The 27,775-nt window shown below is 36.4% G+C and overlaps 1 protein-coding gene across 5 annotated transcripts in view; it reads left to right on the top strand.

Annotated features, from left to right (window-relative positions):
* LOC149543011 (UV radiation resistance-associated protein) overlaps positions 1 to 27,775 on the top strand; it is an 81,095-nt gene that overhangs the window by 35,636 nt on the left and 17,684 nt on the right. Inside the window, exons 3-6 of one of the 5 annotated variants that reach the window (XM_089797944.1) lie at positions 19,822 to 19,960; positions 20,063 to 20,229; positions 20,366 to 20,596; positions 20,791 to 21,272. In XM_089797944.1, the coding sequence (XP_089654070.1) occupies positions 19,822 to 19,960; positions 20,063 to 20,229; positions 20,366 to 20,596; positions 20,791 to 20,805 (552 nt within the window). In that variant the 3' untranslated portion in view covers positions 20,806 to 21,272. Of the gene's footprint in view, positions 1 to 19,821; positions 20,024 to 20,062; positions 20,230 to 20,365; positions 20,597 to 20,790; positions 21,273 to 27,775 lie in introns of those variants that run through there. The other 4 variants (XM_089797945.1, XM_089797943.1, XM_089797941.1 and 1 more) reach the window with 4 other exon arrangements.

The following is a 27,775-nucleotide window of genomic DNA, read 5'->3' as shown; positions in this document are numbered from 1 at the left end:
CACCCTCAAAATTGCGTACCAATTGAGAGTTTTCGTTCTCAATGGCCAGTTGTGACTATTGCAGAAACCCTAGGCTCCATAATGCACATCAACAAACATCAACATCAACAACAACAAATCTGGATGATTAGAATGAAGCCCGGGGTGCCTATTTATTCTTTTCTCTCCACTTTCTCCAGAAGCTTCTAGAACATTATTTTATTTTATCTATTAAGTGATTTTATAAATATTTTATAATTCAAGTCACTTTATTAAATTAATTAAATATAAAGTTACCTTTTAATATTTATTTATTTGATAACTTTATAAATAATTAACTTAATATCACTTATTTAATTAATTAAAATAATTAATTAGTCATCCTCATAAAATATTCATTATTTTGGACAACCTAATTAATTAAATCAATTAAATCAAATTGCCTCCAAAAATGGGGACATGACAGTTTTCAGAATTTAATTTGGGACCGTTTGGTTCAAACCCAACAATATTTATTAGTTTGAATTTGTTATTCTCAACATGTTTGGTTCAAATCTAAAAATATGGCATTTTCTTAGGAGTCATTCCGTATGAAGTCTAGTATGCAAAAACCAACTCTATGCTCTTGAAATACCCACTTTGTAATGCAATCTTCTGCAACTCTCGAATATTTGTTATCACTTTGCTCGATTGCCTATCCACCATTGTAAGTTTAGGTCATCCTGGGAGATCCTTCCATGAGATCAATGTCATGGACTGTCAATGAAAGATTCAATTAAAAAATCAAAACAAAAATCGCTATTACACTACGCTGTGCGGTTTTGAACTTCGGAAGAAATGTTTACAAATGAAAAGATAAATTGATCTATTTACAAGCTCCTAATACACAATTAAATGATTTTTGTGCTATAGAGAGTTTATTTATCGTTTGATCTGGAGGAGTTGTCGAATCATTCGAGGATTTAAAAGGATGGGATTGTTTTTTTCTAGGGAGTTTTGTGCTATAAACAAACGATATATTTTCGTATCAACCCAACGATTTGCAGAACCCTTACAAAACAAAAAGCTCTCAGTTTAGCCAACTAAATAATTTTTCTATTGAAATAAAAAGAACAATGTCTAGAGAGAATGCTTTTCCAATGATTACATCACATACATCCGCATGAAGATATAAGTGTAAAATTTTATCAAACATCAATACAAATTACAAGTGTCAAATATTTGAAATTATAATTTACGCGTTTAGAATAGCAAAGAAGTTGCATTGCTCAACATGGACGAAACCTAGTAGATCTGGCGACCATTTCGTGATCGTAAGCATTCTGTTTTTCATGAAAAACATTTATATTGAGAAAAAGTGGATCTCAATTTTTTTTCATTTCAATTCATATGTAATCCAAGTTTTTGACAAATTGGAAGTAAAATGGGAATTGGAGCGATTCCACATATTTAGATGGAATACCAAATCTTGGCTTTGGGGGGTAAATGAGGATACCAAATTCTTTTATTTTCTGAATTCCCATTCCCATTTTGTAGACCCAAGTAGTGGATTAGGATTTTTGAGAATTCCAAATTCTAATTCTTTCTCAAATCCACGATCCAAACTGGCCCCAAGGATTTTCCACCAGCCAACTCTCATCCTCAGTAATCACTAGAACTGCCCTCCATAAATTATTCTCGCAGCCTATGGTTTTTTTTTTCTTTTTTCGAGGCGAGCGCTTTTAATTTTGCAATTAAATTTAAAACCTGGGTGTTATCACCACTGAAATGCCTAGCTTACGATGATTTAAAAAGGGAAATCTGAATTACCTCGAGACAAATTGAATGGGCAGATTGGTGAGTTAGGAGAGAAATGAATTTTAATGCTAAGTAACTAAAATTGGGATAAATTTTGTTCATTATTAATGTGATTTTATTTTCAATTTTTTTTTTCGCAAACTTAATACTTTTCTCCTTTGTTTTGCAAGGTGAATTGAAGAACGAAGGTTGAATTGAAATTCATTCCTAGAAAATTTTGGTGAATTAGAGCGTTGTTGGTGCACATACCCTCTGTCATCACATCAATATAAATTGGCACTAGAAGGAGAAGCTAGAGGGCAAAGTGATGATCAAGGCCTCAAAGCTTCAAGTGAATACTAAAAGAATATGGCTTAGACTCGAGGACTCAAGTGAGAAGGAAGGAATCCGTGTTCAAGCTATCAACCCACGAAGTAAGATTGAAATCAGGAGAAAATTTAGGAAAGCATAGAAGGTCCAGCTACATGAAGACATATTTAAGGAGAATCAAGAAAGATCACATTCATGGGTTCATGAAGATGCAAGTGATTCAAGTCAATTCAATGAGGAAAATTCAAAGGAAGGAGAAAATATCAAACATTAAGAGATGCTTGCTAACAATCAAGCAAGAAATTTTTACAATTTTAACAAACATCCTCTCAAGCCAAGACTCCAAGCATGGGATAAGGATGATGAGGTGGCAATTGTTTGCCTTCTCCAATTAGAAAATTTCAGTTTCAAGCGCAATCAATCAAATCGTGCCAAGTGTTTCATTTTCTCATTGATTGGGAAAATCGTTGTAATTTGCTTATTGGCCCATGGATTGGTGCCTTCATGTAATTGGTTGTAAATTGGGCAACCCTAATTAGGGTTTGTGGGAAAAATCCTGGCCATTGATCTTGAATTGATCTTGGCCCTTTGTTTTAATGGAACTACTATAAAAGGCCAAGGCCTTCTCATTTGTAATTAATTAACTTAGAGTTTAGGAGGTGAGAGTAGAGAGCTAGAGTAGAGTAGGATAGCTAAGGGGGAGACTTGATCAAATTGTTGCTACGATGCTTTCAAAGTAATGGATAATTCATTGTTGGTTCTTCATGTTGAATTACTTGTTATTGCTTTGGAGTGTTGCATGGTTTCCTCAATCTTTCACTTGGAGCAGATTTATTTTCATGTTGAATTAGTTTAGTTGAATGGAAGTTGTTGAGGATGTTTACTTGTTTGACTCAAACAAATCCGGGCCAATAGCCTCTTGCTGATGGTAAGGGTGCCTTGTGTGGTAAGACGATGATTGAATGCACTTAACTTCAATTTATGTTGAATCTTTAGTTTACATCCATTTGATGGGATTGAAGAGGAGATATTGATTTGAGAACTAATCGAGTGTTCCTTAGAAGCTTGCACTAGGTGGGTGGAGTCGCTAGTGAGATTACATCTAGTAGAGTCCAAGTCATCCATGATTCTTTGCATTCATAGTTAGAAGTAGAAGTAGAAATAGAAGTTATAAAAGTTGGAATTGATTTGGAAAATTTGGAGAATCAAAAGCTATATTTTCATTGCACATTGTGAAGCAAAATCTTTAGGGGTGGAAGAGTTGATATCCATTAGATGAATAGTGTAAGTCCCTTTGTAATAACCAGTGTATCACATCATAAAATTGAGTGAAGTCCACAATTAAGAAGGAACCTTAAGTCATTTCAGTCATTTCATGATCTTCCTTTGCAAGCTTAGCATGAGAGATGACCTTATGTCAAGAGAGGGTTGAGTGACTGGGGTTTCTCTCCTTGAAACATTGAGTTTTTGATTCTGCATGTTGTAGTGGAACAAAACTCACATGAACATGAATCAACAAATACAAGAGGAATACAAAATTATATAGCTAATAAATAATAAGATCTATCTTGTAGCTATGCCAGTTTACAACACTTCCTCTTCACAAGAGAGGGATATTTAGAGTGCCTTCTCATTGCAATTGCTCATAGCTGCAACCGAAAATAATATTATCAAAAACTTCATTATAGATTTTTTAACGAAATTGTTGTTATCTCAACATAACAATATTCAAGATAGCTACTCCCAGAGGATGAATTGAAAAGGCATGAAATATTCACCATAGCTACTCCTACTGGGTGAATTATAAAAGCATAACAATAGAGTCATGGAGTCACACACCTCCACTACACCTATTGACAAAGGGTGCATCTACCATGCCTACTAGTTGAGGGTGGAATGAGGGCATTCACCTCAGAACTCTCAGAGAAGAATGCATTTCAACCTTGCCTACTCGCAGAGTGTGGATCCACCATACCTACTCGCAAAGGGTGGAACAAGGGATCTCACTTTGAATTTCTTTCATAGAGAACTCATTAACAAGAAATAAATCACTGGCGCTGAGACTCTCTCTCAGTAAGACCATTTTCCATGATGCCAAGATTGTCTTGAAAATAACAAAATTTCACCCTCAAAAGTGGCTTGGCGAGGATGTTTGCAATGTAGAAATGTACTTAAGCTCAATGGCTTTTCTTTGAACCAAGTACCTCAAGAAATGATATTTAAGTTTCACATGTTTTGTCTTGTCATGAAAAATTGGATCAACTGAAAGTTTCACACAACTTTGATTGTCACACATAATTATATCAGGTTTAGAAAGTTGTCCAAATAAACCAGCAATTTTTTTTTTAAGCCACACAACTTATACTGTAGCCACACACGCTGCAACATATTTTGCTTCAGTAGTATTTTGAGCAACACAAGATTGTTTCCTGTTACACCAAGAAATCATAACTGAACCCAAACCAAAACAACATCCTAAAGTACTCTTCTTGTTTGGGACACACCCTACCCAATCTAAATCAGAAGATCTCTGTAAATTCAGTTTGGCACCTACAGAGTATTTTAAACCATATCCTATTGTACCACGTACTTATCTCAAAATATGTTTAGCTCCCACAATATGATTTTGCCTTGGTTTACACATAAATTGACTTAATGTATTTACTGCATAATATATATTAGGTCTCGTGTTACCTAAATACATTAAGTAACCAATTAGCTGCCTATACATAGCGGGATCAATTGAATTTGAAACAACTGCATTCTCGTATTTTTTTCAGATTTGCTTCCATAGGAGTAACCATAGATTTACAATCAAGCATACCAAATCTTTTCAAGATATCTATTGTGTATATTCCTTGACTCAAAATGATTTTTTGAGATCTCTGCACAACTTCATGTTAGTTTGTGGTGACTGATCAAGAAAGTAATGTACATACTTCATAATTCTTTGGGGTTAGCACATGCCAATTAGCACATGCATTTTCTATGAAGGATTTGGGGACAGCAAAACAAATCCTTGGTATGAAGATTTGTAGAGATAGGAAGAACAGGAAATTGACATTATCTCAAACTGATTATATTGTGAAGGTGTTGCAACGTTTCCCTATGGAGGATGCTAAAGCTGTCAACACACCTTTACCTGGTCATTTGAAGTTGACTAAAGAGATGTGTCCAAAGACACAAGAAGAGGAGGATAAGATGTCGAAAGTACCTTATGCTTCAGCTGTAGGAAGCTTGATGTATGCTTATGGTATGTACAAGGCCAGATATTGCACATATAGTGGGAGTTGTTAGAAGGTATATGAGTCATCTAGGGCTTGAGCATTGGAATGCAATTAAATGGATTCTCAGATATTTGAGAGGAACATCCAGTAAGTGTTTACATTATGGGGGCTCTACTACTGATTTACAGGGCTATGTTGACTTAGATTTGGCAGGGGATATTGATACCAGGCAGAGTACTACAAGTTATGTATCTATTGTTGGTGGGGCAGTAGTGAGCTGAGTTTCTCGATTGCAGAAGGTTAATGCTTTATCCACTACAGAGGCAGAGTATGTTGCTGCTACAGAGGCAGCCAAGGAGATGATATGGCTTCAGTTCTTCTTGGAAGAATTGGGACACCCTCAGAGGGATAATTATTACAAATAGAGTGCCATTCATCTTGCGAAGAATTCTGCTCTGCATTCAAAGACAAAACACATGCAATTGCAGTACCATTTCATTCGGTCAGTTTTGGATGATGAACAGTTAAACTTGGACAAGATACATACAAATGACAATCTAGCGGATATGTTTACAAATGTAGTGACAAGGGAGAAGCTGAACTCCTCTTTAGCTTCGGTTGGTCTTTTAGACTGAATAGAGAATAAAAGAACATCAAAGTCTAGGGTGGTTTGATCCAGTGGGAGCCCCATGGAGTAGTGGCATAGCTATAGGATTAGTCTCCAAGTGGGAAATTGTTATCTAGTGTGGAGCTTGATCAGTCCTCAAGTGGGAGATTGTTAGTTTGTGGTGACTGATCAGGAAAGTACTATACATATTTCATAATTCTTTGAGGTTCGAATTTTTTTGGGCCCTATTTTATCAAGATTTTGGGCTGACAAGTAATAATTAATTATAACCCTAAAGCGGTGAAAATACTTGTATGAAAGTGCTTAGGGTTAGGTATCTTTCATTATGTGTGATGCAAAAATTGATTCTTGCGGCGGTATTGAGTTGTAAGGGATTACGGATTGTAAGCAAGTTTTAATTATTGGATTGTAATAATATTGGACTTGTTGTTTGGTGGACATAACCTAGGGATTGGGTGAATCACATTAAATCTTGGTGTATTATTTTTTCTTCTGTGCAATTTATTATTTCTTGATATTGTTTATATTTGAATGTAATTGTTATTTCTGTTTGAGGTTAATCCTAACACTTCAAGCCCAAGAAAATAATATAACAATCCACTATCCTCTATTTCAAATTCTAAAGTAGGTTCATTCTTACACTTGACAATAAGATCATCATGACCAGTTAGGAATAAGTCATCAACATAAAGCACAAGAATTAGCACTTCGATATCATTTACCTAAAATTATAAATTTGGATCTGCATCATTCTTTTGAAAGCCCTAGCTTCGAAGGTAACTATCAATTCTCTCATACCAAGCACGAGGTGCTTGCGTAAGATTATACAATGCCTTTTTTAGCTTGCACACGTGTCTCTCTATCATGAATTACAAACCCTTCAGGTTGCTCAAAGCAAACTTACTCTTCAATTACTTCATTTAAGAATGCCATTTTTACATCCATTTGATGCTGTTTCCAGCCTTTGACAGCTGCAATAGAAATGATAGCCTTGATGGAAGTATGGCGAGCTAGAGGAGCAAAAGTTTCTTCATAATCTATACCTTCTTTTTGTGAGAAACCTCTAGCTACAAATCTGGCCTTATATTTCTCCATACTACCTTCCAACATGTTTAATCTTAAATAACCATTTAGAAGAAACCATAGATTTACCTTTTTGTCTAGGAGCTATATCCCATACATCATGTTTAAGGATAGACGGACACTCATGCATCATTGCATCCTTCCATACTTGCTGATTTGAAACTTTTTCAACATTTGATGGTTCTGATACAATTATGTGACTCATTAATGCAACATAACCAGCAAATTTTTGAGGCTTTTTACTTTCACTGAAAGTACCACGAGGGCCTAATTTTCAGCTTCCTCCATAATGTTTCTAGCCCATAAAGGTCTTTTCTTATTGGCTTGAGTATAACTGGGACCTACTGAAGTATCTATATAGTCAACTGGATTAATTGGGTCAGTAATATCATCTGAATCTGCATTCTCCCTTTGAATCTCTGAAGGTGGATTCTGATCAAACATGATTAATTCCTGTTATTATGACGTTCAAAACATAATTACAATGTGTCTGCCTCTGATAAAACTCAAAGTTCCATGATCACTTATTGATCAAGGTTTATAACTGTAGACAGAATGTAGAGAGAAATACTCCAATGAACAGAACTTATTATAAGATGATTAACGCTGCTGAATATATAATAATATGACTTCTATGACTAGAACTTATTGCAAGATAGCGATCAATACTGCTGCCATCACATGCACGCCAAAACTGGAACTTTCAGACAATTACCACGACCACCTGAATATTCACACAAGAACTTGCAGATAGCAATCAATAATCATCAGAAAGCTTCAAAACATCACAAGGATTTCTTTTGACTGCAATAGTTGGTCACCGTAATGGACTCGCGATGAATAAACTATTGCATGCACCAAAAGAATGCGGTTTGGAATCGATTCAATAATAAGCATCCAGGTGCAGGTTGATGCATAACCTTTTTATATGACTTGCTGTTTCATATATCTTGATGTCTCATTGTATACAAATGATAAATTGAAAAATATGCATAAGGAGAACCGACGGAAGAATATCTGGAAGAGCCACGGGATTAAATAAATATGATAAGGAGCCACATAAACTCTGAATATGGAAGCCGACTCAGCAAACACGTGAATCATACTCAGAATATGATGATGTCAAACAACACCTAGACATAGTTCAAGCAATCTTGACTCGGAACTTAGCATAAAAGGTCGAACAACAACAAAAGCATTAACATGAACATCATATACAATGCTGAGCATTAGAATTTAGAATGACAATAAACTCTTCAGACAATGACAGGAGCAACCAATATGTAGCCAATGAATCAACAAATATAAGAGGAATCTCTAATTGTAGAGCTGATAAATAATAAGATCTGTCTCACAGTTGCACCAGTTTTCAGCACGTCGGGGTCTCCAAGATGCCCAGAAGTCCCTTTGACATCAAAGAAACTTCCAGGTGTTTCCTTCTGAAAAGGTCAAAAATCTTAAAAATCAAAATAAGACAACTTAAATAAACTAGAGCAATATGACCCAAAGTTGTTTTCAAAGATAAGAAAATATTAAAAGAGACTTCAGGAGTTCAAAGAATCAAAGGTGATGTTATTGTATTTTAAGGCTTTTCACTTTCAAGTTTCAACTTTTCACTGCAACAGGTTTGACTCTTATCAAACGCAAACAATGATTTGAAAACACACTCCTTTATAAATTAATCCCACAGTTGTTTGTCACTAGATAATTTCTCTAGACTGGTTTTTCTAGATCTATGTTCACTGCAAAATACCAGTGCACTGAAATGACCTCAAAACATTAGATGGTAAAAGAAAACAACATTAAGTATAGACTCATTAGATATTATTTTGAGTTTCTGTAACTTATGCAGTTTTAATTCTTCAACGTCTTAAATCTGGTGATTTTACACTTGGAAAGCAAGCTCAGAATCGTTGTTGCATGGTCAATTTTTGATATTAATATTTTCAATTTTGACGTTTGCCGTTTGAATACTACTACTAGACTCTAGTTTTGGATTAAGGTAAAAGTAGGTTTTGAGGGGACCCAAAACCCCTTACATCAAGATACAAAAGATGTTCAAAGATACCACATTGTTCCTATCAGAGCCAAAAGACAGGTTTTGAGGGGACCCGAAACCCGAAACCCCAAACAACACATTGCAATTGATATTAAAAAAAGATCATAACATCCCTAGCGGGGGTTGAAAAGCCAAAAACATCTGCTGGACAAGACAAAATTCCTGCAGGACTGACCAGCAACCAGCAAGAGGACCTAAAAGCTGACAGCAACAAAAACAAAAGACACGAACAACAACAAAGAACGAAACTAGACCAACTCTTTGAGGATATTGGCCATTTCCTTTCCCACTCCAGCAACTTCCTCAATAGTAATTTTAACAGTAGTGTTAGAAGGCATAGGGTTAGTTTTCCTTGTGTTGGCCCCTGTACGTTTACTCACACAACCAGCACCAACACCAACAACATGAACCCTGTAGCAAGAACCTCAGTGATAGCAGTGATAGCCTCTTTTCCTATCTTGGCAGCAGCCTCCATTAGGCCAGTGGTAACATTTTGCATATTTTGTTCACTAGATTCGAGTGGTTGACAAAGGTTACCTTCATATTCCAGGAACTTTTCTGGAGTATTACCAACTCTGGCTTCGAGCTCCTTCCTTTTATTCACTTCTTCATCCAGCTGGCCTTGCAGGTTCTCAACTTTGTTCTTCAGAGTCTTTAGTTGAATGTAAATCCTGTTGTCCATGGCAAGAGAGTTATCTGCACGAAGTTTGGCTCTGGTAAGGAGCTCAAGTCTGCTGTCCAAACTCTCTGTATCCTGAAAGCAGTGCTGGGGAGAAATATCTTTATCCTTCTCATTAGAGAGAAAGCCTTTCGTCATGTTATAAGCAGGGGCTGTTTGTTCAGTAGGAACCATAGAAGCAAGGGCATCTTCCTCAGCGAGACCCTTAGGAGCCGAGGCCAAGACCTTAGACACAACAACTTTATTATCATCCCCTCGAGATTATCCTTCTCAACTCAACCCCCAAATCCACATCAGCATCAAAGACATCTTTATTGGCATCATTGGTAAGGGATGCAGCATCATTGGTCTTAACAAGAGCCCTAGTCGACTTCATATCCATGCCCACAGTCAATATTATTATTCTCCCCTTCAACATTGGCATCATTCTCAATGACCTTCTCTAGGTTAATTCCAGCATTAGAATCCCCAACGGTAGTGTTGGCTATCAAAACCGTTGATTAGAATCCTACAAGCATTTGCCTACTAGATGCTGGGATTTCTAATTGGTTGTGGCCAACTTGTGATCTGATTTAGGATCTATAAATTTTATGACTTAATCCCAACAATCAGATATACTTTCTCAATCCATGCAGTAAATGCATGGCTATGTATTTAAAACTGTTGAATTTACAAAGAAGAAGAATCTAGGACTGATACAGAGGAATTCTAACCAATTACATAAAGTTAATTTAATGCTTTTACTGAAGCAAATTAACATAATTGAAAATGCATAAAAGAACAACTCATAAACAACTGATAGGAAAGAAATGAGAGATAAGAGGCACAACACAATTTGATCTCGGAGTTCACCTTGTCCGGACTATGTCTCCGGGTCCTGCTCCAACTGGTGGACCGATCCGATTAACTCCAAAAACATCAATTACAATGTGTTACAGAATCAGCCCCTTCAAATACATCAGCATTACTCTACTCCGATGTATGGGACTAAAAAATGTCCTCTAGAAATTTCTCTCCTTTTCAACACTTGGTCGTCCTTCTGATTCCTCTCAAATTGAATTTCAAAATTTCAATGCCTTGAAAAAGGTCCCTAAACCCTCTTTTTATACATAAAAACAGCCTAAAATAGGCAAAAACCATATTTTACATTAATAGGGCCTTTAACAAATTAAATTTCGAAACACCCCCTTTTTGCCAATTTAATTATTTTGGCATTTAACAATTTGGGGTTAAAAGTTATAATAAAATAACAAAAACCCTTATTTTAAATAATGTTGGGCGGATTTGTTATGGGTATATAACAACTCTTCCTCTAATATCAAATATACCATAAATAGCCCATTGGTTGGCCTTATTTTTAGGGGGGCAATGGTTGGGAGTTCAACTCCCATCATCTAATTCCTTTAATTCAAATATGAATTTTTTCCCTCTCTTTAAGATTTTATGATGTCATGCTGATGTTATTAGAATCCACACTTTTACCTGAACTTAAAACCATCATAACTTTCACATTCAATCTCCGTTTTTGACGAAATGAACGCCATTGGAAAGCTTTTGACGACCGCTTTCATTTGAAATCCATTGTTGACCACTTTTGAGATGATTATTTTTTCACCTTTTTATGGCCTTTGGTCCCGGTTTGACCAAACTTTGATTGGTCGTAACTTTGTCATCTAAACTCCAATTCTGTCTGTTCAAGTTGCGTTGGAGTTAGAATTGAGGACTTCAGCGTGGTACTGATTATTGGAGTTTTGGAGATACTTCAAATTTCAATGAAAACATCCTCCGGATCAACTTGACAGGATCGATCAATTTGACCTAGATCCTCTGCGCTTTTGGTTCTGCAAGCCCAAGGCCTGTACACCTGATATTGGACAACAAACTTGAATCCAAGATGTTGATAGCAGATAAATTCAACGCAAAGACAATTTCCCGATACGACAAGATTTTAAGGAAATTGTTGGATTGGTAACTGTGAGTATTAATCTTTGAATTATGATTAATAAATTTGGAAATGCTGAAATACGATTTAAAATGAATTACTAAAACAAATAGATATTAAACACTTAACAGAAAAAGATCAAAATATTGCTAATAGACAGATAAAGAAATATGAGCAAGTTAATGATCAGTGCTGAAATTTAAAAGGGCAATAGAGTCAATCTTATAAGTTTTCACATACAACTTTATGATATTATGAATATTAAATCTATGAACAATTCAATTATTGGGATGCATCAAATTATTTCGTTTTATGCGTACTGAAACCAATCTATAATGTTTTAACTTTTTAAAAGGATGTAATAGATACAAATAAGGAAACAATTATAATATTCCACAATATTTGTATTTGTCGGGTTTGAATAGCAGCTAATAATTTGATTTACTTATCCCAATAATAAATTATTAATAGAAAGCAAAAGGATCACAAAGGATGAACTATATAGTTTTTTAACTCTACAACACATAAGAATCTTATTGATTTTATTGTGGAAAAATTTGTGTTGAAGACACTCCAATGTAGATGCTCCACCCAACACGATTTTACATCATGCAATATTGAAACAATATGCTCAATAATTTCAATCTCCTAGTACTTAGTTCAAAATCAATCTCTTCTAGCAAAGAAATTACAATAACCTATATGCCTCAGGAATGCAGATAATCTTTTTTGAATGAATCAAATGGTAGTTTATTTGATTTTTCATGTCATATATTTGTAGAGCACTAGGAGATGTCAGTTGCCCAACCAAACATTGCAACCATTTATAAATAAAAACTAATCAATATTAAATGTGATTTAAAAACTATTTGAATATAACCGACACTTGTATCCTTCCTGCGGCTTATAATATTTGCTGCAGTCTCTCATGCCTGTGGTAGCCTTTTCTGTGCGATTCTCATCCCTTGAACATCAACCGCGAGCAATATTCCGCAAGGCCTTTTCATTTTCGTGAACCTCTCCTTTATCGCACACCTATTAACACTCCCGACGAGGCCATCTGTTCTCCAAACTGCTTTGACTATCTCCATTTCATTCTGCATCTCAGGATTATAATATTGTTGTATGCGTGAGACGTCGCATAAAGATTCTGCCGCATATTCGAGTGTCTCCATTGGAATGATTTGAAGCACCATGATACATTCCTGATTTTAGACGGCTCCATCCAAATGCACACATGCCACAAACATTCAAAATGCTATAAGTAAACTACATCGATAATAATTTTATGGGAAATATTTACCGGAAAGCCCTGTGGAAAGCGTTTGACGATAAGAAGAACAAGTTAGATCTTATGGATTGCGGATATCTACTAATGCTGTGAAGAATTTATATGCTCGACCTTCATGCCACCATTTATCTTCTGTCCTGTGATCTCCAAATTTCTTTTAACTACTCAGAACTCCTGCACGCCTTCTGTCAATTTCAAACACTTCGAATTGCCATATGATGCTTGTAAATATCTAATATGACCAACTTGATGTTTTGAATGTGTGGTGAAAATGCCTTTTTGGCTGTGCAAAATCTAATATGCTTGTTGCTACTTAAGTATATTTGGCCAGAGAAATCCCGAGAAATAAGAAGCCTTAATGTCAAGGTAGCCATGCATATGCTCACAATCCGTTTGAGGGATATTGTAATTGCTGAGAAATATATGTCAAGTGTGACTTCTCATTTAGTTCTCCTTTGATGCAGATCTTTAATGCACTCCTCTGTCACCTTTAGGTACATCCAAAACCTTGCGCAAGTTTGCTCACACTAGGCAACTGTTACCAACTACCAGTGGTTGAAATATTGACCCTCACAACCAAATCTCAAAATTATACACTGGAATATAAATCTAGCATCTGTTCAAAATTTAATAACCTTTAACTGGAATAAATTGTCTGCTTTGTGCTAAAGTATTTTAGACAGTAAACATTTGCTCACACATACACCACTCCTGCATATATTCCAAATGTCTTCAATATATATACTTGATGCTTCGTTGGATGTGGTATATTAATAATATTCATCTGTTTCAGATTTGCATATTTGCTAGTTGCTGGTGATGTGATACCATACTTTGCTGATGTTTGTTATCTCTATGATTAAAACATACAATCGATGTATTTTGAATACAGCTTCTTACATATTCCCCTGATGATAAATTACCGCTGTAGTTGTATAATCCAAAAAGAAATGAACCAACTTTCTTCTTCACATTATCCTAATCATGGCTTTTAGTAGCTTGAAACGTATATTGTGAATATAAGTAACGGGTAAAATATGAAGACTCTCCCTTAGTTGTTGCATTCGGGATTCTAAATTTTGTTAAAATTTTAGAGCTCCATCAGGTAGTCTCCTTGTTAGTTGTAGATATCCTCCTAGAACCCTCATTTTTCTTTTGCTTTCCTTCACGGTAAGGTCTTGAGAACTCACAGAGTAACCAACAGATTCCTTAGAAGCACAACCACCATAGTCAGTGACTCAGTAGTGTAGCTTGACGTAGGATTATATGTTGTACACAGCCACTACTAGACTCTAGTTATTATATTATACATCTTTATATTTTTAAATCTAACAGTAAAGTTTCAAGTGCTAATAGAAATACCATATACATTATCATTATGTTAGCACCGCTCCCCCATTATTGTCCTCTCGACGTTCCCAAACTTAGGCCCCAAGTACCCCTATACCAAAAATGCGTTTCCCTGCCACCCTGAAGAAACATCCCCAAACCCTGTGGAACACTGAAATATATATTCTAGTGCATTGGAGTGCTCCAATACATTGAGTGTACTAATCTCTAGAAAGTTGTAAAAGATGTAAAAAGGGTAGTGTGATGCATGACAGTGCCCAGAATTTAAAATGCTGAAAATAATTTAAAATGCTTTAGAGCACGCTAGAATGCACTTGGAAAGGTGTCCCAACCTTGAATCCTTATTGTAAGAATGAAAAAGTGCAATACTTGGGGCTCTTGAAGTTTTTTGGCCACTAAAAATGCTGAATATTTCCTTAAGAAATGTGTAACGGTGACATAAGAGGGACTCAATTGCTTTGATGATATAAAGCTATGGCTTTTGGAAATTGGGCTGTTGTCTACTGTGGAGTCTGATTAGTCCCCAAGTGGGAGATTGTTAGTTTGTGGTGATTAATTAGGGAAGTACTGTACATACCACCATTATCAGATCTGAGACATTTTAATTTCTTACCAGTCTCATTTTCAACCAAGCATTTCCATTTCTTAAAAGTTTGAAATACATCAAATTTTTGTCTAAGATGATAAACCCATACTCTTCTAGCTACATCATCAATGAATGTAACATAATAATGAGAGCCACCGAGGGAAGATACCTGAGCCGGTCCCCATACATCTGTATGCACAAGCTCTAATTTATCTCTTTTATTTTCCTTCCCAGTCTTCACAAAAGTCACTCTTTTTTGTTTTCCATACACACAACTTTCATAGAAATCCATATTAACACATTTCAAACTTGGTAAAACTTTCTTTGAATGAAGTACTTTCATACCTTTCTCACTCGTGCCCAAGTTTGTTGTGCCACAACGCTATATCAGAATTTACAGCAGCTAATTGTTCTCCCTGCTCAACTGCAACAACTGTTCCTAAACATTCATTTTTCTCTAAAACAATTAAAGTAGAAGGAACAATATGACCTGTACAAAGATATAAAGTGCCTAATTTCACACCTTTTGCCACTACAAGGGAACCTTTTGAAACCTTCCAATTTTTATCACTAAAAGTGACTACACAACCCTCATCACCGAGTTGCCCTGCTGAAATTAAATTCCTACTTAGCCTTGAAACATGTCTTACCTCATGCAGTAGCCAATGATTCCCATTCTGCAACTTAATCTTAACTTTTCCCTTTCCAACAATCTGATAGGGTTCATTATTTTTCAAATAAACAAGCCCAAAATCCCATTGGACGTAATCAATGAAATAACCTCTATGAGGTGTAGCATGAAATGAAGCACCAGAATCTAAAACCCATGAATCATCAACAGTTTTTAAAGATAGAAGCAAAGCATCCTCTTCGGATTTGTTATTTACCACATTTGCTTCTTTGTCTCCATCTGGTTTATCTCTTTCATTTTTCTTTCGAGTCCAATAATCTTTCTTTTTATGCCTTGGTTTCCCACAGTATCAACAATCGTTTGGTCCTCTCGATTGAGACCTCCTCCCCTTTGACTTTCTTCTTGATTTCTCATGATTTTCAGAATTATTTCCTCTCTCAGTCGTTCTACTTTGACTTTGTGCGTTCAAAGCACTTCCAGATGTAGATCCGCCTAAGTATTTCCTACGAGTTTCCTCACTCAAAATAACACCGATCACATCATCATATTTTAGGGTACTAGATCCAGGAACAAAATTACTCACAGCCATTACCAAGCCATTCCAACTTTTAGGCAAAGAACACAAAATCAAGAGAGCCCTAATTTCTTCATCAAAATTGATACCCACAGAAGATAACTGACTAGTAATAATATTTAACTCATTTAAATGATTTGCAATAGATCCATCTTCTGCGATTTTCATATTAAATAAACACTTAATGAGAAATACCTTGTTTGAAGCGGAGGGCTTTTCATACAGTTTTGCTAGGGTTTGCATCAACTCTTCTGTCGTCTTTGCTTTGTAATATTAAATGCCACTGATGGTGCCAGGCATAATCGAATGCTTCCAAGTGCCTTTCTGTCTAAAAGATCCCAGTCGTCATTTGACATAGATCCTTGATTCTTGGTTTTGCCTTCCAACGGCTTTCATAAATCCTTTTGATAAAGATAGTCTTCCATTTGCATCTTCCATAACTGAAAGTTCTGCCCATTAAACCTGTTGACCCTTAGCTTACCCTCATCTGCCATCGCTCCCACTCAACTGGGAGACTCCCACTCAACCGTGAGACTTTCCTGCAGAAGATAACTGAAAAAACAACTTGGCTTTGATACCACTTGTTAGGATTAAACCACTGACAAAAATAATAATTACATGCAAATATAACCAATAACAAAAAATAATAGATCACATAGAAAAGAACACAAGACACCAAGATTTAATGTGGTTCACCCAATCCCTGGGCTACGTCCACCAAATAGCAAGTTCGATATTATTACGATCCAGTGTTTACAACTTGATTACAATTCGTAATCCCTTACAGCTCAATACCGCCGCAAGAACCAATTTCTGCATCACAACAATGAAACAATCCCTAACCCTAAGCCCTTTTATACAAGTATTTTATGCCAGTTTAGGGTTACAACATATCGGCAATAGGTTGGCCATACATTGGCCACAATGTCGAACATGGCCCAAAATTTTTTTCAGGGTGCTGCCTCGAACCCCAAAGAATTTATGAAGTATGTACAGTACTTCCCTGATCAATCACCACAAACTAACATGGGCCTCCCACTTTGGAAATGTAAGAGCATTTGGATGCATAAGTGAACTGTAAGAGTGAGTCACACCAACCGACCAACTTATGATGCATATAATGGAATTTCAGTAGGTATCTATGAATGGAGAGATACTTTGAAGCCAAAATGGAGTGCACAAGCTAGTGAGTGGATAATGATGAGCTTATGACAGGTGTAAAGAATATGCAGTTTTTAGCTTGTGGACTCATGTTGGGGTTTGGATTTTTGAATTTGACTCAAGGTTTGGGTGACATTTTTTGATTGGTTTTAGCTCATGGTTTTTCAAATCCTTATTACCTTTTTATGGTTTCATATTTTGCTTGTACTATTTAGTGGGTGCTTAAGATTTATCGAGCACCCTAAGACTATACTGTAAATTTTGAATTAAAATAAAGAAATAGCAAGTAATGGTTAGAAGCATGCTTTTTTTCAAAGAGGTCCAAAAGTTAAATAATAAACAAATTAAATAAAAGGTGGCATTACCATGGGATAGAGCATGCCAACCTAAAAGGAGCGATTGGAAGTTTTGAAAAACAAAAAATGGTCATCAAGACAAGTGGCAAGTTCGTGTATGTTGGCGAGTTCGTGTATATAGGAGGGTTAGAGTTTTGAATTTTCAGAAAGTGCGCACATAGACACTTGGAGTGCTTCAACAAGGAGGAAATATTAGCTATGAGCATGAACCAATAAGGACTCTAATTGCTAAAGAAAGATGTTTTTAGAGCAACAAATTGCACCACAAAAAGAGTGTGGTAATGAGGACTACAACACCTTGCCAAAGTATAAGTCAAGGGTACACATTCAAGTTTGCAGGCGTGAGTATAGACTTTTAGTGGGCTCCAGCAGATTTAGGCTTTTAGCGCATATTGATCACTTATCAACATATTTTTCAGGCATCTACACTAGTTTTTATGGCAGTTTTGCTACATATTCATTCTGTTAGAGGGTTTCCTGCACTGTTATTCACAATTGGAAGCACTTATAAGATCTTCTTGCAAGGTTTTAGTTACAACATAGTGCCATTAACAACATTCTCGACAGTTTATTGTATTTTAAAATAAACTAGTTTTTTAACCATCAGATTATTTTCAATTATTGGAACAACTTTTAATCCATTTATCTTTTCTTTATCTCTATGACTCTAGCCACTATGTTTGACATGTAATAAGAGAATCATTTTTTTCCTTATTTTATGAATATTGCATTGATTTTTAGCTTCCCAAAACTTTCCTGAGTTGTTTTCCCCATTTTAAGCCTCAGTAATTGAATTCCATTTACACTTTTTCCATGTTTTGTCGATGTTGTGTAAATGAAATGCTAATTTGAGTTCTTTATTCCACTTATAGTTAACACTTCTTTGATTGCTTGGATTTATCATAGCCTTTTTTGCATTTTGCACTCTGATGATCATTTATCAAGGTGCTTCACTAACAATTTTGAGTTCAATTCAAAATAGGGCTTTCTTTGAATTATGCTCATGCAAATTGTATGCTTTTATATTATACTTGAACTAAGCCCATAAACATAATTATCCTTAACCTTTTTTCACCTTTGGATTGTATGATGATTTTTCAATACATTTTCATACATCTGATTCTGCATGCATTAGACCCATCACCTTTTCCAATTTAAATCTGAACATATTGTACTGTGATATTTATGACTTCGGATGACAGCCATATCTAGTTTCTTGTACTGTTAAATATGAAGAGCTTGTATCATCTTCTGCTCTGATATAGAAGTGTACATGTCTTAAGACTCACAAGTACTACCGAATGGACTTGACATGGTTAAAACATTTAAAACTGAAGTTGGAAGATGGAATATGTGGGAACTAATGTCCACTTAATAGGTGAAGAAGCTCAGCACAAACAGGAGGGGAAACAGATCAATTATTGAAAGTGAGAAATTTATAATGACAATGTTTTGAACATACCTCTAAAATTTCTTCAATAGAACTTGACATTTCAGATGACAAACATGAGGGTGACATTGATGCACACAAACAGTTATATTTAATACATTTTTTATGCAAATATCATAATGTCAGGATTGGGTAGTCATTTTGAATTAAATATGAAACTTATACTTGGGAAAAGTTCGTATTGATTTTTAAAAACCTTTTACTGCAGCAAATTACTGACACTCAAATGCAATCTTATTAAATGTATAACAAGTTTGAGTTTTGCAATAAATGGAGGGAAGTATATTGATATGTAACCATGCAACTAATACTGGAAGTATATTATTTTCTGAAATTCATCTTGAGCTATCCGCATTGAGAACATAGGGTTCATTCCTGCATGAGGTGGGAAGTAGGCTTTAATCATCCAAATTGCTCAACCTTCTAGATCATTTCCCGCTGGACATTACCTCCTCAAACTTAACAGGACATTCATTTACTTTTTCCTAGAGCCAATTTTTTATGAATTATCACTTGAAGTTATATATATGAAATATAATCAGAACATAATATAGTATTGGTCCTTTATGCCACACGAACTGGACTATCCCAGATTGTGTCTTTACAAAATGATAGACCACAGCATTTTAGTTGATTCTTGACATTGTTTAAGCAGCATTATAATACTATTCAAAATCTTGTAGGTCTTGTTAATTGATTATTTTGGTTGTTATGGACAGGAAGCTAACAAATTGCTGGCAGAAGGGGGTAATGGTCAACTTTGGCATTTGAAGAAAATGCTATTGGCAAGGCAGAAGTTGATGGTTACCCAAGTTTCATCTCTTTACCCCATAGCTCGTGCTGAGCAACCTAATTCAGGTTGTCATGTTGATTCTTATTTAGATTCTGTGATAGTCTCATCCGGGAATGTCATTGTTCAAGGTGATTTGTGTATATAACTTAGATTGCTTGTTGTTTCAGGTGAAGGTTCTGGTTTGTCTCCAGTCTCAACCTGCACTGATTCACCTGTAGAGTCCTTGACCATTGCAGGCTTACAGTTGTTTGGGCCACCCCTAAAAAAGCTGGGTTTCTTCAATGATAAGCAAGAATTTCAAAGCTCTGCAACAGCTCTTGGATATGTTGCCCACGTGAGAGAAATTGATACTAAATTTTTTTCATGTTAGAATCTTTATATGTGACTTTTTACATTTTGTGGAAATTCTTTATGAATTGTCTTGAAACTTAGTTATTATTGATTTATTGTTATAATTGGGGGCTTTGCAGATTATCAAATTGATTGCATCATATTTGGACATTCCTCTTCGATATCCGTTAAGGTTAGGAGGTTCACGCTCTTATATTCAAGATTATGCATCTCCGGTAGAGCCATCAATAAATGAACAGGAGGAAACTTCAGAGATGGATTTTTTACAGAAGCATGTTGTTGAATTTCCACTATTTTCAGAAGGCCAAGAACCCACCAGATCAGCATATGCAGTTTTCCTGCTAAATAAGGTACGTTCTATTAAACTACTGTGAATTGGTCATCAGACTTAAGCTAGATAGCATAGATGTTGACTTTAATCAAATGAACTGTTCTAGCTGTAACTGATGCCAGTTTAGCTCTAAGGAAATCTGATACATATTTCAAATGAAGTGCTGATGGATTAGTATTAATTAAATTAATGTTGTTAACCTTTTGGCTATAGGTGGTCATACAATAGTGTCAAAGCTATGTTCCACCGAATTTCCAGGACGGGGATGGCAGGGGACAGACGAATATTTTTCATGGATGGATTTTTGGAGGCCATTTTAGGGGGTGAGAAAGGGGATGTCTATAAAAAAATAGGGGAAATTCATATATTTTACTTTTTATTCATCATATGTATTATAATTATGCAGATCCTTAATACATAACTTTTTACAAGAAAATTCAAAACTTGAAGGCTGCAAGTTTTCTTACAAGACGAAAAAATGGACATTATGCTGCTTTGTCCGAGCTTGCAAAGAATTTCTGTGATCGATGAGCTAATCTCCCTTGTCTTGGGATTCTAGTGGTTGACACAAGATCAAATTCCTGACTTTGTGTTGAGATTGAATAGATGGCTGCCTCAATAAGACTGAACTCTTTGCCATTATATATTGCAAACCTGTGATTTTGTGATTGTAACACTATCTTGAGGGGTACAAATGGTGCTTGCGATCCTAGTTATCATTTCACTTGATTTTATTTTGGAAACCCTTATATTTTACCAACTGAAACGGCTGGAAAGTGGTTTCAAATCTTTCAAAGTCAACTACAACTGTCATATGCTATGGAGGTTGAATCGTTCTTTGTCTGCAGACCAAAATCTCTCATTTCAGCTTAGAGTGACTTGGACCCACAAAAGAACAACAAAATATTTATTAATTCATTTGGGCTTATTTAATTAATACGTGAGTGTAATTGCAAGGGGATGGCTGGCTGTCCCCGGGACAGTCACCTGGCATCATTCACTTCTGCAGTCATTCTTGTGAAGTATTTGCATTTTGAGGACATCAAAGCCAATTTTTTGTTTGATAGAAGATGGTGACTGGACATTGAGGCCCATCCATGCCCCTGGTACATCTCTGATTTGTGGACGTGCGAAAAAATGCTGGCGATCTGCTGGTCTACTCTGGTGAATTTTCTATTTGATAATGAATCGTATAAAGGTTTTTGATAGGAAGTTATTTCAAGCATGCTTAGGGCATGTACAAACTTCCATTCAGCTCAGATGTGAGGATTGTGGGTTACTACTCCAACCATTTTGTCCAAATGTTACATGGAACCTCATCCCATTTTTTCACATCACATGTATCTGGCAGACCATGGTTAAAAGGGAACACTGTAGCACTTGATGAACTCTATTGAATCCAACAGTAAAGCTCAGTCCCCTTTTTTGGTTGATGCAAATTGTTAAATTAAGATTAAGATACAATCACAGCCAGTCATGCAATAGATCAGTATTATGAAAACCAAGCAAAAGAGAAAAAGCCTAAATCTTACATGGAGCCTCATCCCTTTTATTCACATCATATTTATGTGACAGACCATGGTTGGAGAGCAGTGATGGGGGACTATATGCATTCTGTTGAATCAATTAGTGAACCCCAGCCTCCCTTTTTTGGCTGACACAAAATTGTCATGTTCACAGCCAGTACAATAGAGCACTATTATGAAAACCAACCAAAAGAGAACAAACCTAATTGACTTGCAGTGTTGGAGGTCAAAAAATACTGATTCATACGTTTTTGTCTGTATCAAATTACAATTGCGGCAGACAAGGTCAATCAGTGAAAACTCAAAGAGTAGCACAAAAATCAGCTACAACTCTATAATTGCGTGTTATTGGAAATGCTGCGAGTCTTGTAAAAAAATCCTGTTTTCCTTCCTGGGTCTGTCAGATCAGTTGAAAGATAAATAATCAGTGATAGCCTCATCCCTTTTATTCACATCATATTTATGTGGCAGACCATGGTTGGAGAGCAATGATGGGGGACTATATGCATTCTGTTGAATCAATTAGTGAACCCCAGCCTCCCTTTTTTGGCTGACACAAAATTGTCATGTTCACAGCCAGTACAATAGAGCACTATTATGAAAACCAACCAAAAGAGAACAAACCTAATTGACTTGCAGTGTTGGAGGTCAAAAAATACCGATTCATATGTTTTTGTCTGTATCAAATTACAAGTGCAGTAGACAAGGTCAATCAGTGAAAACTCAAAGAGTAGCTCAAAAATCAGCTACAACTCTATAATTGCGTGTTATTGGAAATGCTGCGAGTCTTGTAAAAAAATCCTGTTTTCCTTCCAGGGTCTGTCAGATCAGTTGAAAGATAAATAATCAGTGATAGTGGGTCCCTCCAACCCTTTTAGAGTCTTGTGGGATAATACAGAGTTGATAGCAGGGTGTGCTTCATTGTGTAGAAAGTTAATGGAGGTCTTGTAATGTCCCTTCCTTGAAATGGGGTTAAACTTTTTTTTATCAGTGAAATATTATGTCTTATTAAATTGGGATTTATGTAAAAAACCCATTAATAGGTTACAACAAATCAGTGCTGCACTTTTGCATCTCCTTTGGTGTGAGAGCATAGATGCATATCAAACTTCCCTCTTCTTTAATCTCTTAACTCTCTTCCTTGTCACAACCTTCCACTCTTTCTCCAGAGACTCAACAATATGAAGCACCTGAGCACCTTCTTTTGGTGAGCTCCTTTTCCCCTAATCCAGACTGTCAGTGAGAGCTGACCTACCCTATGTTCCACGGAGTTTCCGGGACGGGGACATTTTAGGGGATGGGAATGTGTTTTTGGTACGTGTACGGGTCAAAGCCAAAATTTAGGGGATAGGACCTCAAGGGACGGCTATAAAATATAGGGGATTTTTAATTTTTTATATATTGAGAATTAGACTTTTTTAGAGATATATTTCGAATATGCATATCATAACATTGATAAACCATTCACCATAGAATACATGGAAATTGAAAACTATCAAGAGTAAAATCAAAATGAGAATATGATATGATGATGTATCTGAATATCGCATACAATTAGCAAAAATGGCCAAAGGCTCCAAGTATCAATGTATCATCATCATGCATGCAATCAAAATGACATAATGAAAGTAAATTCTAGAAGTGTAAATGAGATGTCCAACTCCATAATAATCAAAAGCAATAATGTATCTGAGTATTTGCAAAACGGAAAGCCAAATATATGGTTGTACTCTAGGAATCTAAATTATATCTAAATCAAGATCAGCTCTAGTTTCTTCCTTTGAATCACTGGTAGGGGTAGGTAGAGGGTCCTCATCCAATGGAACACCAAGCAGCCCTGGAGAAGTGTTATCCTCATCAATCTGCAATGCATCGTTAGGATTAACATCCCAACGTAGTGCTGGAGTTTGTCGATTCTCAAGACTTTGTTGCTCTTGTAGTCGCAATACACTGTGAACAACCACAAGCTTCTCCTATCGTCTAGAGGTAAGGTTGTTCCTCTTGACCTATTGGATGAAGCTATATGTAAATCAATTCCTCTTTGTAGTAGAGGAACTCGCAACTTGTGAGAGAAGACAAATGGCAAGGTCTTTCAGCTCAGGTGTGTCTCTACCATGCCATGTCCACCATCCAATCGGGTCCCTTTGAGCTAATGTAGCTCTATTAGTCCTCGCCTCTGGTCTACCAAATGTTGGACCATGAAGATTGGCAAAGTCAAGACATTGCCCTCGAATTTTTGCAGCATTCTCTCATTATACATTTTTGAAAGGGCCTTGAAGAAGCTCTCTTTCACCTATACTGAAGGAACAAAAATTTAGAAGTTAGAGTTTATAAACTTTACAAATAAAATCAAAATTTTAAAAATCACTAGATGGAGGCACTCTCCCAAGCCTTGGTGCATTCCACTTCAGATTGACTACATAGGCTGCCATATGAAGTGGGGTGTTCATAGTGTTCCACTTTTTCGTTACAATGGGCTTAAGATGCTCCTCATAGAACTCCAAAGTAGGTTCCTTCTCTTTAATAGCTTGCTTGATTTGCCCAAGCATGCTATTAAAAGTCTCATAAATCTCTCCAAAGCTAGGAGAGTCAGTATCAACATATCTAATGACCTGCACAATAGGGTCAATGAAGGAGCAAATGTATCTGCAAATGAAAGAAATTGCAAGTGAGAAACATCATATGTTAGAAAAATCAGCAAGTGCTAAAATCAGAAATATTTTTTATTGAATCAGCAATAACAATTATTATGTCAATTATTTAAGTTTCTTACCTCATTTCGGTCCACTAGTTCTCATCCAGAATTCTTCATTTGACAAGTCTTCCATCCGGGGTGCTTGATCAATGCCATCTATTCCACTCTACATTGACCACCATGGATTGTAAGGCCGCTTGGACCTCAAGCATCCTCTCCAACAAAATGAAGTAGCTAGCATAGCTAGTCTCCACAGGCTTAAGGAATGATTTTTTTGGAAAATGTCCTAAATAATGCAAGAGATGTGTGATGATTGCAAATAAACATTTGCACGTCTCTAGCCTCAGACACCATAGTCTTTATCCAATCAATTTTCCCAAAGTCTTTCAAGGTGTTATTAAATGCATGTACACAACATGGGGTTCAAAAAATGTGTCTATAGGTGCTCTCTACTATCAATCCAGCTGATTTAGACACCTGGGCTGAATCAGTGACTACTTGCACAACATTTGAAGCTCCTACCTCTTCTATAGCATCCTTCAAATCTGAAATTGGAAGGATGCATTCATCTTTTTTCCTGAACAATCAATGGCTCTAAGAAAATAGGCTCCTGCTGTTCTAGTGACTATAAGATTGATGAGTGGCCGATGTTTGATATTGGTCCAACCATCCATGATGATAGAACATCCATCACTCATCCATGTTTGTCTCATATCCTCCATCAAAATGTTTAGTTTTGAGTACTGTTTGTTAAGGATAGTGGTGCGTAATTTAGTCTATCCTGGAGGTACAAATGAGGGACCAGCAATATAAATATCTTTGCACATTTGTTTATAGAATGAGGAACGGGAAACATGCCAATGGACTCTTCAGCTCTTTCTTTTGCTTGTATGTTAAATAAATCAGCCACATTGGTATCTCTCTTGCCCTTTCCCTTTCTTTTACTAGTAGTGCTAGTGGGAGTGAGTGTGGGAGTGAATGAGGGTGTGGGTGTGCTACCTGTAGGACCCCCGGATTTCAATAACTCCCCCTCCACATACAGCATATTGGCCTTAGGTTTTTCATCATCCTTAATTTTTTTGCAACATTTCACCTCTTGCCCACCTATCCATAAAAGATGACGATACACTCTTGTGTAGCTCCGAAAATAATGTTTCTTAGATATATGACACTCCCATTCCCTACTACCCCTTGAATTTTTCTTCTTATTGTTGTCTACTTTTGTGGTAAATTGTAGGAGAGGTTTCTTAAGGTTGAATGGGCTTTTGGCATATTTTTTTAGGGCTTTGGAAGGGCTCTCAAATGGATTAGGCATTGCATCTTCCATAGGGACATCTATATTAGCACTTGAAAAATCATCCATGGCTGCCCTAGGTCTTTTTCTTAGTCTTTGTAAATGTGACACTTGAGTTTCTTGCATGGCAACATCCATGCTATCACTACTTCCCTCACTCTCACTGCTGCTCATGTTTTTGCCTTTGGATTTTACAACATATTATACTGTTGCAAGTTATGAAATTTTTTTTTTCAATGTTCCATTCAACATGCCCTCTCTATGTCATTGGAGAAATTAAAAAATGACAACAAACAACAATAAAGTTTGAATCAAACAAAAAGAAAATAAAAAACATACCTAGAATGAAGTAGAAATGAAGGCAAAACCTCCTCTTTTACCTCTAAAACACACTCTTTTGTTGTTGCTGTTTTCCTCTTCCTCTTCCCAACTTGCAAACAACTCCAAATGAACAATACTTTTCTAGCATTTACCTTTTGTTAGCTGAAGCCACATTAGGGTTCCCTTATTTTAGAAATCTCCAACGCCCATGTGGGGCCCAGGCAGAAATGAAAAAACAATTAAAAAATATTTTTTTTGGCTTTAACTTAGCTGTCACCGGTTGGGAAAAAGGGGATGGCGTTAGCAAAAGGGGATGGTTGAGGGACGGGAATGGAGCCCCTGGCAGGAATTCCATACCCCCAATTCCTAGCAAAAAAATTCGCAAGTTTTGGGGACGGTACCCCCTTTCCCCAATTTGGGACGTTGTAGGGGATGGTGAAAATAGGTACCCGCGTCCCCATTTCATACCCCGTATGGGGACGAGCCTAAAAAGGCTGGACATGTGTCCCTGTGGAGCACAGGACCTGTCAGCTGTTTCCATTACCATGTGACATTGAGCTTTCATGCTGCCCTCTTTCAAACTCAACAACCTATCAAAGGCCTTAGAAGTTTGTTGATTTACTCCATTTTAATCTACTTTTTCCTTTGATTCTTTTGGGGCTCTATCTTAGCACTCTTCTTTCTCCACCAAATAATTAAGGGGAGAGATCTCTTTCCACCAAGCTTTTTGTTTGATTGAGGTTTTGCACAAAGAGCAGCAATATGCCTTGTTTGCAAGTATCTTCATCACCTAAAGGGAATCCCTTCATAATGCAAAGGTTGCTGCTAGCATCCATCAACATATTTGAGGGAAACAGTCTCTAGTATGTCTATTGTCATATCCATCTCCACCAAGATTTGGACATAGTTAGTATGCAATAATTTAAAGAATCTTGATTTGCTACTAAATATTTCTTCGATGACTCGTCTATAGGCTCAAGCAAGATTCAAACCAATATTGTAGAGGAAGTTTCAAAAGTCTTACTCATATTGGAGTCTTATCCAATGGTGTAGGGTTGGAATTTGGGAACCAAGGTTTTAGCATTAGTAAGATCTTCTCCTTCCAGCTCCATTAGTATCCACAAAGAATTTTATTCATGTCCTGCTCATTATCAAAGACTACCATGTAAGACCTTTGGTTCCCAAAACCACAGATTGCATTTCTATGAGCCTTGCCAACTCAATGCTGGGATTCCAACGGGTTGAAGACCAACTTGACTGGACTAATTGACTATCAATCCAACTCCTCTACACTTCTGGCTCTGCAAAACCAAGGTGGGTGCACCTAATCCTGGACAAATCATTAAAATCCAAGAATGTTTA

This window comes from Cupressus sempervirens, chromosome 8 (assembly GCF_028749045.1).
Source record: "Cupressus sempervirens isolate cs-2001-9-10 chromosome 8, ASM2874904v1, whole genome shotgun sequence".
In the NCBI taxonomy this organism is placed as follows: Eukaryota; Viridiplantae; Streptophyta; class Pinopsida; order Cupressales; family Cupressaceae; genus Cupressus; species Cupressus sempervirens.
The sequence above is the reverse complement of the archived record's forward strand: the minus strand, read 5'-3'. Positions and strand labels throughout refer to the sequence as shown.